Source organism: Triturus cristatus, chromosome 3_2 (assembly GCF_964204655.1).
Source record: "Triturus cristatus chromosome 3_2, aTriCri1.1, whole genome shotgun sequence".
NCBI lineage: Eukaryota > Metazoa > Chordata > Amphibia > Caudata > Salamandridae > Triturus > Triturus cristatus.
Window position 1 is genome coordinate 990,469,948 of NC_140584.1, and position 15,225 is coordinate 990,485,172.

The 15,225-nt window shown below is 44.9% G+C and overlaps 1 protein-coding gene across 1 annotated transcript in view; it reads right to left on the minus strand.

The window, feature by feature from the left end:
• Positions 1 to 929: 929 nt before the first annotated feature.
• Positions 930 to 15,225, minus strand: part of LOC146858950 (ras GTPase-activating protein 4-like) — a 436,965-nt gene continuing 422,669 nt past the window's right edge. The window contains exons 19-21 of the mRNA XM_085649601.1: positions 10,940 to 11,060; positions 7,782 to 7,831; positions 930 to 1,206 (exon numbers count right to left, since the gene is read on the minus strand). Coding sequence (XP_085505727.1) covers positions 1,070 to 1,206; positions 7,782 to 7,831; positions 10,940 to 11,060 — 308 coding nt within the window. The 3' untranslated portion in view covers positions 930 to 1,069. The remainder of the gene's footprint in view (positions 1,207 to 7,781; positions 7,832 to 10,939; positions 11,061 to 15,225) is intronic.

Here is a 15,225-nt window from a genome sequence, read left to right on the forward strand (position 1 = left end):
TCATGAATGTCAGATGGAAACTCTTGCACCAGCTCTTTTGCCTTACCAGCCATTTTGCTCAGCATAACCTACTATGCTCGATTAAAAAGCGTATTTTTTTTGAAGATGTAAATAGAGTGAACTTAGTCTGTGGGCATTGACAACTTCACCTTTGTTATACACTGGAAGATTAAGCGATTGTCTAAAATCATTAGATGTTGAGCTGAGGCTGAGACTAGAACCTGGTTCCGCTCAAGATGGGACAAGAAAAATAATTGAATAAGAAGCAAGCAAAAAAGAATAAATCATGCCAACTAATGATAAGCAATAGGCAGGCTGTAAGCCCACTACAGGTTTTTGGTCAGCCTACAACAAGTTTATCGCATCCAGTGTCTTCTAGGCAAGACCTAAAAAGTGGCTTCTTTGAAATCGCTGTTTCAGCTTTCATGAATGGCAGATGGCACCTGCTGAAAAGCTCTTTTGCCTTACCTACCTGCTCTTTTGCTCGGAATAACCTACAATGCTGGATAAAAATAGTGTTTTTTTTAGTTTTATATAACTTGAACAGGGGGCATTCGACAACTTTACAAGAGAAGCAGAATCTCACCTTTTTGATGCAAAGGAAGATTAAGCGATTTGCCCAAAACCAGATGTTGAGCCGAAGCTGAGATTACAACCTGGTTTCACAGGCTAAAAGTTAGAAGCTCTAGACGACGCAACAAAGCTTGTTAACAGCAAATAGTGTATGAACAATCTTCTGCTCCCCATGGTCGAGCAAGCAGAAGAGAGTTGGGGCAGATTTATTGCAGTAATGCTCATGCACGATCCTTTTAGTGAGTGCATGGTAAACCTACGAGGTACATGCTCCCAACCTCACATTTCACAGCTGCTAAATTAGACAGACCCCAAAAATACACAAGTATGAAAAAACACAACATACATTAGCACCATTTTCTTTAAAGGAAATTTCATTATAATTACATATGATTTTGGCAGCCTTGATACATTCTACAGATTAAGTCTTCATTTTTAATGTAAAGAAATAAAACTATTGGCATCTTATACAATACAAACAACTGATAGGCATAAGTCATGTCTGCAGTTCCAATAATTGGTTCTTGTCCCTGGCAGCCAGCATTGATGAGTCTTCCACAGCCAAGTGATGGGCATCCTCGAGGTCCTGCAGAACCCGGAACAGTTGGCTTGTACGGTCACAATCTTCAGAGTCTGGGGAGAAGCAGAGACAATGAATTAAGTTCCATAAATAATGACATTCTTTTACTGCTTGTTTTCCAGCCTAGTCATATTGGTATGAGGAGGTATTGGAGGAACACCAAATCCACAGAAGCCCACAACAACTTCAGAGCGCCACCAACGCCCACCACCAACTCATCAGAAAAACGAGGAAAAAAAAGATTGAAGACAGAATCTCCACTCATGCACACAACAGCAAAGAACTCTTCAACATCATCAAGGAGTTCGCCCAACCCAATAGTGAGTCCACCGACATCCCTCCCTCACAAGACCTCTGCGACAAACTCAGCACCTTTTACAACCACAAAATCAAGAGCATCTACGACAACTTCGACGAAGACAACCAACACACTGAACGCTCAGCAACCCTCCCCCGACACCCTGAAGCCAGCGATTGACAACTGGACAGCCCTCACCACCGAAGACACACTGAAGACGATGAAGTCAATCCACTCTGGGGCCCCCACGGTCCCCTGCCCCCACCACATTTTCAACAGAGCCGCCGACACCATCCCACCCATGCTCTGCCACACCATCAACCGCTCCCTGGCAACCGCCTCGTTCCCGGACGACTGGAAACATGCTGAGATCAACCCCCTCCTGAAGAAACCCTCGGTGGACCCCACAGACCTCAAAAACTACAGATCCATCTCCCTGCTCCCGTTCCCAGCGAAAGTCATTGAGAAAGCCATCAACAGCCAACTCGCCACGTTCATTGAAGAGCACAACATCCTCGACTCCTCCCAATCCGGCTTCAGAAAAAAACACAGTACGGAAACAGCCCTCCTCGCCGCAACAGACATCTGTACCTTACCGGACAAAGGAAAAACAGCAGCCCTCATCCTCCTCGACCTCTCAGCGGGGATGTATGACGTTACAACGCATGCTGTTACAACGCATGCTGTTACAACGAAAGTTTTACAACGCGAGTGCATTGACAACGCAGGACATTACAACGCAAGTCTTTACATCGACTTGCACTAGATGGCGTGCTAACATTAAAAAAGTGTAATTTACTATTCTAACTCCAGTCCACGTAACAGTAGGGAAGGTGTTGGGATAGTAAACTACACTATTTTTAATGTTAGCACGCCATCTAGTGCAAGTCGATGTAAAGACTTGCGTTGTAATGACCTGCGTTGTCAATGCACTCGCGTTGTAACAGTTTAGTTGTAATGGTAGTGCGTTGTAAAAGTTGCGTTGTAAAGGTTGTTCCCCTCTCAGCGGCGTTCGACACAGTCTCTCACCGCACCCTAATACGCAGACTCCACGATGCAGGGATCCAAGACAAGGCCCTAGACTGGATCCACTCCTTCCTCTCCGGCAGAACGCAGCGGGTCAGAATCCCCCCCCCCCTTTCCTCTCAGACCCTACACCTACCACCTGCGGAGTCCCCCAGGGGTCCTCGCTCAGCCCTATGCTCTTCAACATCTACATGGCTCCGCTCGCCCCCATTGTCAGAACCTACGGACTCAACATTGTGTCATACGCAGACGACACCCAACTCCTCCTCTCCCTATCCAACGAACCCTACACCACCAGACACAACTTTCGAAGAAGCATGGAAGCCATCACCAAATGGATGAAAAACAGCTGCCTACAACTAAACACCAACAAAACGGAAGTACTCATCATGGGCCCAAACCCAGATGCCTGGAATGACACCTGGTTGCCCCCCACCCTCGGAAGCCCGCCTATCCCCACGGACCATGCACGCAACCTGGGATTCATCCTGGACTCAGAGCTCAAAATGGACCGCCAGATCAACTCCGTCTCGTCCTCCTGCTTCCACACTCTCCGCCTCCTACGTAAGACCTTCAAATGGATCCCCATCGAACACAGAAAGACTGCCACTCACGCCCTGGTCATCAGCTGGCTCAAATACAGCAATGCACTCTATGCCGGAATAAACAAAAACCTCACCGCAAACTACAGAACACCCAAAACGCCGCCGCAAGACTGGTCCTCAACCTGCCAAGACACTGCTACATCTCCCAGCACCTGCGAACACTCCACTGGCTCCCCATCGAAGCTAGAGTCACCTTCAAGATGCTAACCCACGCTCACAAGGCCCTCCACGACACCGGACCAGCATACCTGAACAGCCGACTCAAATTCCACGCATCCCAAAGGACCCTACGATCAGCCCAGCTCTCCTACGCAGTGGTCCCCCGCACCAGAAAGACCAGATCGGGAGGCCACTCATTCTCCTTCCTCGCGGCCAGAGCCCGGAACTACCTTCCGCTCCACCTCAGACAGATAGCATCGCTCCCCATCTTCGCAAGAAACCTCAAAACCTGGCTCTTCCACAGACCCCCTCATTGATGGACTGGAACCTGCGAATCCCCCCACACCCCAGCGCCTTGAGACCCTTACGGGTGAGTAGTCGCGCTTAACAAACACCTGATTTCGATTTTTTTTATATGTCCCCATACTACTACTCAACACCTAGTGAATTAGTAGTAAACTTGAGATAGTAGATGGCTTCAAGGTCAAAATCAAGTGTTGTGCTCGAAACGTAAGTTAACAGCAGGTCAGAAGACCACTTGAGTTTGAAGGAGTCTTCGACCTATGTAGGACCAGTTTCAAGTTGCTGAATTGATTATTTGTTTTATTCCATTTGAAAAAGTCAGCTAGCACAACTCAGCTTGCAAGCATCCCACTTCTTGTGGGGGTCTCCTCTGCTTCTTACAAAGGATTAGAATTTAAAAATCAAAATGAATGCAAGACAAAAGGAAGCATTTGCAAACCAGTAGGTCTCATCTTTCTGACCTATTGGCTTTGCCAATGTGGAACATTAGCAAAAAAGCAAGAGGCTTTTAGATAATGGTGTGTAGCATCAGCAAAAAAAAAGGAAAACCAAACCGGCAAAATGGCCACCGCTGCTGGGTGCGTCATTCACCAAGCGCGTGCATCTGTGATGAAGTATGCATGCTCAAGCATCACCACGTATGCACAGACTTAGGGAATTACACATGCAACATTCTATTTATTTATCTACTGATCCAAAATGGCGACCACCATTTTGTTTGGTATATATTAAAACATGCCTTTTGGAAGACATCCTTGGGGAGCAACTAACCCTGCTGTTACCTCTAGTAAGCCCCACACAGCTGAATTGCTAAGAGGTCTTCGGAGGCCATGCCCTCTTTCTCCACCACTCTGTAAACATGGCTCCTGACGCACTACTGGTTGGCGGATGAAGTCCACTATACTCCTGAGGGACCTTGGGGGTTAAGAAGCCCTACACAGAGGGATTCCTGTGAGCTAGGCAGAGGCCCTGCCCCCTTTCTCCACCACTCTGCAAACACGACTACTACTTAAAACACCATAGTAATTCACTGAAAAAACCAAAGGTTACAGGGACGTTATAATTAGAAATTAGCATTTAAAAAACCTTAGAAATTCCCTGAAAAAACACAAAGTTAAAGGGACGTTATAGTTAAGAAATGGGCGATTTTTTTTTTTTGAAATTTACTGAAAAAACAAAAGGTTACAGGGACGTAATAGTTAGGCTCAGGTTTCACTCATACAAAACCAGTGAAATTCAGGAGTTGTAGATAACTGAGCTAACTATAACTCGCGCCCCCCGCAATACACTGCTTATGACCTCAAATATTACATCACTCATGACATGATCAGTAATATCACTGATGACATCTCAAATGTGAAACCTGAGCCTAACTATAACGTCCCTGTAACCTTTTTTTTTTCAGTGAATATATATACATATATTTATTGAACAAACTGAAAATAACAGTCTTGTTATTGTAAATATATAAACTGCAAAACCATACCATTGCGCTGAATTTTATAAATTTTATTACAATAAGTGAAGGCATAATTAGAAACATGGTGAACATTGGAAAAAAGACTGCATAGAAAGTAATTTGTTCATGTAAGTGGCCTCACCTGTTGTGAAGGTTTAAACGCAAAGGGAAAGGCGCACTATGCTAGGCTTATCATCTCCTCCTGGACCCAGTCACCACTGAAGACACCACATCGACCAAGAAAGGCATTCACTCAGGAGCCCCCATGGACCCCTGCCCTCCGCACATCTGCCACAGAGCTTCTGCTGACATCGCACCGGAGCTACAACGCACCAGCAACGCCTCCCTCGTAGAAGGAACATTCCCTGAAGATTGGAAACGTGCAGAATTCAAGCCCCTCCTCAAGAAACCCTCAGCAGATCCAACAGACCTCAAGAACTACCGACCCATATCTCTCCTCCGCTTCACGGCCAAAGTCAAAGAACAGATCGTTAAAGTCCAACTAACGAAATTCATAGAAGAGAACTCCATCCTCGACCCCTCCCAATCCGGATTCTGCAGCAACCACAGCACCGAGACTGCCCTACTCTCTGCCACAGACGACATCCGGATGCTCCTCGACCAATGACACACAACGGCCCTGATCCTGCTCTACCTCTCTGCAGCCTTCGACCCCACCTCCCACTGCACTCTCACCGCCAGACTCCAGGACACCAGCATACAGGGGACTGCCCTCGACTGGCTCCGCTCCTTCCTCACTGGCAGAACCCAAAGAATCAGACTTCCTCCCCACAGAGATCAGCTGCAGAGTACCCCAAGGATCATTGCTCAGGCCCACACTCTTCAACATCTACAAGGCCCCCTCGCCCCCATTGTCAGACTCAGCATAGTATTCTACGCCAACAACACCCAGCTCATCCTCTCCCTTACCAAGAACCCCTCATCTACAGACTCAGCTTCCAGGAAGGAATGAAGGACGTCACAACCTGGATGAGCAGCAGCTGCCTGAAGCTCATCTTGGAGAAGACAGAAGTCCTTGTCCTCGGACCCTCCCCTTCTGCATGGGACAACACCTGGTGGCCCACCGCCCTCAGCAGCCCTCCCACACCCACGGACCTTACCCGCCTTTTGAATCCCTTCTTTTGTTTATGACCAACACTGTGTCTATTTCTGTATCGCACTTTGGCCAGATAACTGTATGCACATGATGTGCCACCGGCATTGAGAAGCAATATTACTACATCCATGCAGTATGTTTAAGTAAATGTACATGTTAGAAGATGCCTGCCAGTTTTGCACTTTCTTTCTGTATTGATTTTGAAACATGGTGTGCCAGAAGTCCTTTCTTTGTGTTACCTTATTCTATGTAATGCACTCTCATGTGAGCACTCGGTGTGTGATCAAGACAGTGTTACTGTCAAAACGCGTAGCAACTGAGCAATAACGTTTTTTGCACGAGCAAAACATCATTCCGAGTGTGCGCATTACTGGATTTCTCTGTGGATCAACTTGTCCGGCTGTGGTTTCACCTGCTTTGCGCACCACCTGACTACGGGCTCGATCCCAGGAGGAACTTTCTCTTGTTTGGTGATATATATACTTGAACACAAACACATTTCCGTCCAGCAAATTTGGGCATGCCCGTTCATCCAAGAATTCTGCAAGAAAGCCTGGAAGTCTCTGGGAAGGGTCGTTGGTTGGCCAGTTTCAGGTGACCTGAAAGTGTGCTTCTAGCAGATATTTGAAGATACCAATGCCAATTTCCACACAAAATGCTGCTATACTCAGTGGTGGCCAGCACGGATCTGGGGTGGTGGGATGGGGCGAGGAGGTTAGGGAGTGTAACAAAAGAAAAATACACTTAACTCCTTGCTGCTCTGTCCCACGTCGCCTCTCCTCCGTCGGCCAAAAAGAAAGCAGCCAGGCTCCCCTGAAATGCAGCGCTGTGATCGACTCCCCTAAGCCAATCACAACGCTGCAATGCAGTTGTGATTGGTCTGAGTGCCATAATTCAGTGCTCAGACAGGGCAACCTGGGCGAAGAACATGCTAAGTGCGCATGACTGTAAGGCCCGCCCGAGATAGCTGGCCAAAGCATCATGGGCACTTCGGTGTGCCCACCACTCCTCCCCTGCCCTGCTCTATTAGCAGAGCAGCCCCACCCTCCCTCATACTGACGCAGCAAATAAAATGATAATAACATCACGTTATTATGATTTTATTTTTCCTTTCCTTCACTGCTGCAACGCAGTGGGGCGATGCTCCTTCACCTTAGTGGAAGAGCCGTCACTGGCTGTACTTGGGACACAATGCAACACAGGAGAGCCTTACACTTTCCACCTCTGAGAGAGTGGGTGAGGGGCATGCACAGATGTACGCTACTCCAAAAACGTTATGTTAGTCTCTTGGATGCTCTCGCAAGCATGCTAAGATTTGGGACTCTTTGAAGAACCATTTTCATTTAGACTGATGCATTCATGGTCTGACCTGTGCATATGTGGGGTCTATGTAATTTACATGTTGCTTCTCCTTCTATAATCCTTATTTAGTAATGCCTGAAATTGTCATACGCTACTGTGTCTTTGATGTTCATACATAACTATTGGCCCTCTTCAGGGGTAATTAATTAAAACAATTATTTCATGTCTTATTCAGAATTATGTATGGCACATTTCAAGACAGCTTTTGAAACACACAGACCCTTCTTAAATGTCCCATTCTCAAACATGGTCTGTGAGATTATAGTGTTTTGTAACACTATAAAATTTGGCATGCTTACCTGGAGGAGTTTTCACACTGTTCTCCTTCAGCAGTGCCAGGTATTTTTCCCTTTATAAAAAAAACAACAAAAATGAAATTGTTGAGATGTGCATGCATTTATTTGTTAAACACTGGCTCAGTATGTATGCACCTAATTACAGCACACAATAGAATCACTCCCCTTCCTGGGTAGAACCATAACGCTAAGTGGATCATGTAGAGTGTGATGGTCCTGTTACCATGCAGCTGGGGCAGCAGAGGCACTGCCTCTGGCATTCCAGCCGCATCTCGAGTTGTCATACAAATGGTGGACATGTTTTCCTGAAGTAGCTCCCTCCTCTGTGGCTGATCTGAGGGGTTCATACCACTGACTGCTATTATTGCCATTGGGAAGGGTTAACACACTTAGGACCTAATTTATGAAAAGTGTCTCATGAGAAGTGTTGCATCGCTATGATAAAGCAGCAATGCAACACTTCTCAGTGCGCCTTCCTTGTGACACCATGGATGCGCCGTATTTACAGTATGGCGCATCATGTCGCAAGGAGTTACAGATATGTCAGTATTACTGACGTATCTGTGGGCACAAAAGTGACACATTGCTGGGGTGTGTCTGAAAGCAGACGCAACTCCAGGAATGTGTCCTTTCACATGGGGCAAGCCCCATGTGAAAGGGCTTGATTCACCCTTACGCCTGCTATGAGGCAGGCGTAAGCTTTTGACGCAATGGCGTCCTAGAAGTGGTGCACTGAAACTTATAGATTTCAATACGCCACTTCTACGAGGCTTTGATGCAAAAGCTCGCCCACCTTGCATATATTATACCTGACGCAGGTATAATGTAGCGCAGGGGTTTACGATCTGCTGAGATGCGTCACTTTGTAAATATGGCGTAACGTGGAGCATTATTTACGTCACTGCTGCGTCACAAAAAGTGACACAACGGCAGCGTAAATGTGGCACAGGGCTTAATAAATGAGGCCCTTAAAATGACCACAGTCCAGATCCTAGTATAAATTCACAGAATCTGCATAACTTTTCCAATTTGTGTTTGATACAAGTAATTCATGAGCTAATTCATGCCCAGTTCCTTTGATCACGACTAATTTTTCCACAACAATAATAACAGTTTATATTGTGAGATTCTCAATCTAAGCAAAGTGGGATTATTGTACTTCTATATTATTCCACTGTACTTGCTTGCACAGCACACCTATTTGTTGCTAGTACCTCATCATGTAGGTAAAATAGTCACGAGCCTTAGGAAACATTGGCAGGCACTTCTAAGCCTTGTATGCCACAGAATTTCACGGCAACCAACAGGAATGTCCCACCCCTTTTCATTTGATTGCTTTATTACATTTTACTCGCGTTCCTGCATGCTTACTTATCTCATGCAGGAGAATGCTACATCCCTTCTCTGGACAGGAGGATGCAGGACTAACAGCTGCTTCTGTACTGTCCTTATGAAAGCTTTTCTACTTGACTGTTCAGATGTCCGCTTGAACTAGGTGCACGGCGCCTAGTATTTCTTGTAGCTGTTATTTCACCTTGGATAGCTCTTCGTTTTTTTTGTTCCAAAGGAAACTCTAAGATATTACACACCAGTAGCTGGTGACTTTACTTTCAATAAAGAGCTACTGCTTAGTTTTGAAAAAGTCAACAAAAGCAAAATATTTCTTGCCCCCTCTCTCCCAGATCCAACTACCTTAGCCTGTGCACCATGTTCTCCATTGACACCCTGAGGATACATACAGTGGTTAAGTTCTGTAATTTCTATCCCTACAAGCTATCTACATCTACTCGCCTGACCATAAATTGTCTTGCACGATTTCAAACATAATTCCATTTGTAACCGTGACTAGGTCTTGACTATCAGCATGGTATGGCTAACATTTTCTGAAACTGAAGTACGTCTTTTCCTGATTCAAATTCCTATGCCTGCCTACTTCATTTGAGGTTTTTTCCAGGCGTCTGCTTTCCATCTTTGATTTATAGATCCTAATTTTGGGTTAGTCTTTGACGCAATCTAGTCTTAATATTTCACAATTCTACCACTGCTCTCACCACAAAATAACATTATACCACACTTTCAACTACTAACTCTACTGTTCACAATGTGTTTTGTCATGAGTTGATTATTGTTCTTCTTTGCTCCTTGGTCTCCTCACTTGCTCTCTTTTACCCCTAAAGCTAATCTTTAATTTTGCTATTTGTTTCTTTTTAGCGCTGCCAATATCTACTTATATGACCAGTAGCGGTTGGCTATAAGGGTTAAGGGAAGGCTGGCAGGCGCGCAAAAAAAACAAAAACGTATCGGCCAAACACAACGTCCTCCGCTCCGCACCTCCACAGGAACTGGAAGCTGGAGCCTGGAACTCCCTTGACCAATCATGGTGCTGCTCTCATGCTGTGAGAGCAGCGCCCTGATTGGAGGGAGCGGCCTCACTTGGCGCTCCACAGCACCCTGGAGGGCAGCACTTACTCTAACCCAGCTGTCATAAGACAGTTGGGCTTGAGATGTTTAAAGTGCGCATGTGTGGCTGGCTGTCTCAAGAAGGCCGACCAAAAAGACATGCATGCGCACTTTAAAAATAAGTGCCTAGACAGCTCACCCACATCCCTGCTGCTGTCACTCAGCAGATACTCTGCCCGCATACTGGCGCTTGGCTCGGGACGGGGATGAAAAATAAAATGGTAATAAACTACCATTTTCTTTTTCATGGAGATTTGGGGGATTTTAAGTGGGGCAACGGTCCTCCACTCCAACAGAGGAGACGCCCCTGCATTTGACCCTTCTTCTCCTCCCTATGATTTGGCTTCCTTTCCAGTACTCTCTTAAATTTTGTTTCTCACTATAGTTTTAAAGGTGCCCATGCTCTTGCTCCACCCCACCTATCTTTAAAGATGACTCTGGCTCAAACTCTATTGGCAGCTTTTCATATTCGACTTGTTGTTTCTCCACCTCCCTGTGTTCAATCACTTTTTTGTCCTGTATCCCTAAACGTTCCTAAATATCAGAATGCGTTGCCATATACAAATGTGCCTGCTGCTACTCTTTGTTTTCGTTCTGTTTTAAGTGTGCCCTGATTCATAAATACAGTTGTTGGTTCAGTTCCACATTTTTAGCCGAGACCCTAAATGTGCCTCAGCTCACACCTGCCTCAGTCTACTTACATCATCAATTCTCTGACTCCGAGGAGATGTCGGAATATTAACTGTGCTTCAAAATCTTGGTCCAGGAGATCATTCCATTCCTGTAGTGTAACTCCGTGACGCGTCTTATCACATCCCAGGCCTAAAACAGTGTCAAGGAATGGCGATTGATTATGTGAGCTCCATCATAATATGCCTTTACTGCCACAGGGGCAGTACTTGAAAATTTACAGTTTTTTTAATATCAACCAAAGGGTCATGGGGTCGAAGTTCAAACTATACTGCCCCCTTTAATACAACAAAGTACTGATTTCATCTAAATGTATGTCATAGTTTTCCATCAACTAGTTAGAGCACTTGATCTAAAGAAAGTAAAACACAAGAATGATATGAGAACAACATTGAAACACCATACAACGTATATATAACTTCACTATGCCTCATCCAGGAGGAAGGCAACCATACAGAGATTGTAACTTCTTGGTAGTCTCCACAATTTGATCTTGTTCATCACAGAACCTTTGAGAACATTTAAATCTCATGTTTTAAGTCAGAAGTAATGTTTTGGTTAATTAGCCTTCTCCGTATCATTGTGGTCATGTTCTGGGGATCGCCAGGGAGTGGGGCAACCCCAGTAAAAGAAAATAAATACATTTTAAAAAAACATTGATTTGTCTCCTTGGAGTTTTGCTAGAACTGTAAATACGTTCTTCTTCTAAGTACTGCATGTGACTTCTCTTACTAGAGTAAAAGACACTGCATTATATTCGGCGGTTTCTGTAAGAAATGGGGTTGTTAGTTGTGAGAGGTGGAAGGCCAACTCCGGTAACAATCACAATCTTTGTCAGGGTGAACCACAAAAGACACTAAATTAACCTGTACTTCACCCTCTGGTAGAGTGTGAAGTATCTAAGTAGTACTCAGACAGTAATAAAGAGAAAACACCATACAAGAAAAATCACAAACCAATTAAGAATAAATAGTGTAAATAATGCCAGAACTCCATAAAATGCAGTTAAAAGAACCAAAGATATTGATTTTTAAAGTTTTTTAAGTGAAAATAGCACCAAGAAGCAGAAAGCAACACTCCCAGTCATCTGGTCGGCTGGACAGCAGGAAAGTCACAAGGTCAGACAGACCGCACTGGAGTACGGGCCGGATACAGGGACCAGTTTAGTCCTGTTGAAAAGTTACCTTTTTAAGTAGGCCGCGAAGAGTTACGTTCGCATTGGAGAAGGACGTGAGGAGGAGGCTTTCGGCGCGAAGAGCAGGTCAGACGTCATGGACGGTCGTTGCTGTAGTGCAAAGAACGGGGCGCCGCTGCAGCTTCGCATTGCCAGTCGCCACGGGCAGTCACTGTTGGCGCAAAGAGCAGATCTTGCAGGAGGCTTGCAGTGGCAGTTGTCACAGGCAGCAGAGTCTTGGCACGAACTGGTCCTTTCACGAGGACCCCAAACTTCAGGATTTTCACCTTTTTCTTTAGGAGGAGCTCTCATTGATGCCAGCGAAGGATGCAGAACCTAGGGGGCAGCTTTGGGGGATCAGGACTCACTCCAACAGAAGCCAGCAGCATGGCTCAGGCAGGTTCAGTTGGAGCAGTTGGTGCTGGGCAGTTGCAGGGAGGACTCTGGAAGATTCTTGAGTCCCTGTGGCTCAGGAGGTCAGCCAACTAACTTGTGGGGTCACTCTGGGTAGCTTGGGATCAAGGCAAGCAAGGCCAGGCTTCCTTCTTCAGGTAGCAAGGCAGTTCTTCCAGCAGCAGGGCAGTCCTTCTGGCAGCAGGACAGTCCTTCTTCTGAATCTTCCTTAGGTTCACAAGTGTTTTGAAAAAGGATTCTGGAGGTTCAATATTTATACCTGGCACCAGCCTATGTCTGGGGGAACGCCTTGACTACTCGAAAACTGGTTCTGGTCAATTCTTCCCCTTCCCTTGGTCTGGGCTCCAAACTGTCTATGGGGACCAAAGCAAGAGCAGGCCTGTTGTCGGGTTCCTTTGTGTCTGCTGTGGACAAGGTCCTTTGAAAGGTAATCAGGGTAGGATGCAGCTTCTCACCAGCCATCCTGTTAGGAAGAACCCCCCTCAAACCTAGGCTTCATTTGTCCACTTTCTGAAAGCAATATGCAACCCACAACAGCAGGGCCATGCATAGGCAAGTGATCCAGGACAATGGCAGAAAGGCACAGTTGGTCTGGGCATAAAAATGCCAGCGTTCTAAAAGTGTCATTTAAAATCCAACTTTACTATTAAAGAGAATTTTAAATTACAATTCATGTGAATGTAAACAGCGTATCTTTATTTGCCACCAACTAAAGTTAGCACTTTATTGAGTGTAAAAAGGTAACTCAGTGTTAGTCTATGAGAGAGATGGGTCTTAAAACAGTGAAAATCTACTTTATGAGTTTTTCACTAGCAGGATATGTAAAATTGAAACACACATGTCCTGCGTTTTATATACCATGAACCCTGCGCTTGAGCCTTTAGAGCCTTTCTTAGGGGTGACTATACGCATTATAAAGGAAGGTTTAGTCCTGGCAAAAGGTTTATTAAAAATCCAAATAGCAATGTAAATGTGCACTACAAGCTGCAGTGGGAGGCCTAACACATGTTTTACAGTGATACTTCAGTGGGCGGCACAATGAGTGCTGCTGCCCAGAGGTAGCATTTACTTTACAGGCGCTGGGTACAGGTAGTACCATATACTAGTGATTTATAAGTAAATTAAGGGTGCCAATTAGGTGCAGGCCAATTATACCATGCTTAAAGGAGAGATCACAAGCACTTTACCTCTGGTTAGCAAGGGAAAAGTGCACAGAGTCCTAAAAGCCAACACAACTGTTTCTGCAAAGGAAGGCAGAGGAAGGCAAAACATTTGGGTTGATCCCGCAGAAAGGGTCCAACAGTTCCTAATTGTACCTCACCTCAATAGCTCTTGTGAACAGAACCTAAAGATCACTCAATTTCTTCCAAACCACATACGGTCTGGCATTTGCCCACAGAGTAATTAACACACAAGGAGCACCAAATTATAGACAGTGTATATACTACTGTACTCTGAAGAAACATAAGGCCTGATTTCGAATTTGGCTCACGGGATACTTCATCACAAACATGACAGGTTACCCTTCTGCCTTATTACGAGTGCCACTGTAACAACCAGAATGACCCATCTGCCAAACTCTATTGTATACATGGCTTAGGGATGGGAAGCGTGTAGGGGTAGTAAGGGTTTTTTGGGGCTGAGGGATGGTAAGTGTAAAGGGCTAGTAAGGAGTTTTAGAGCTCAGGGATGGGCAGTGTTTTACCTACTACCACTCACCTACTCCCACTACACCAATTTTATGGTGACAATACCCTGGGTGGACAGACACTCTGAGAAAACACACATAAAGTCCACATTTTATTTCCTAAGCAAGACTAAACATGCACAAATCAGGCAAGATTACAGAACGTGGGACAATGATTGAACCTCATGGAGGTGCTGCAAGAAAAGTAGTTTAATACTGGGAGTATTAGTCCACAGACACACATAAAGGAAGTGATCTAAGGCAGCCATCATCTCAAAAGAATTTACCGTTTATTCCAGTTTAAACACCGCCAACCAGGGCCCAGTTGAGGCATATTCCTATCAGCCTGTGCAAAAAAGTACTCTCTATCTTCAACCCAAGTTTACAGTTCACACAGCGTGCCATGCTTTAGCTCAATACACCTCTAATGGAGCAGATGCAAAAAAGCTGCCTTTTCTCATAGAACATCTCATAAGTGGTCCCAATAGTTGTGTTAAGATTCTTTCACTTTATGCTCCCAGGTATTTAGGGATGAAAACCTTAACAGAATGTAATATCAATGTGGGATCTCTTTCGAAGTAGCCTAATTGATGATACATTTTCTATATGATTGTTAGTGAGGCACACCAACTTACACTCTTCAACACCTGACACTGAAGTGACTACAAATATTGACCCAAATGTAAGGGCATATAGAAGTAATTTTAAAAATATGAATCAAATATTACAGCAGCGTTTTAAACACAGGTGTAGTAAAACAATCCTTTAATTATTTTTACCACTCTTGAGGCTCTGTTGAGAAGCCTGCAGGTCCACCTGGTAGCCACTATAGCCATATTACAGAGTGGAAGATATACAGTAATGTTATAAGATTTGAGAACCTACATTGATCCCTCATTTGTAGTATAAAGGCACCAACAAGATGACAAATTATTATATTGTATAAAAAAAGGCCTTCCAAATTCATCCTGGAAAAGAGTTTAGCTAATTTGGTGCATGCAAAATAACTATAGGTACATCGG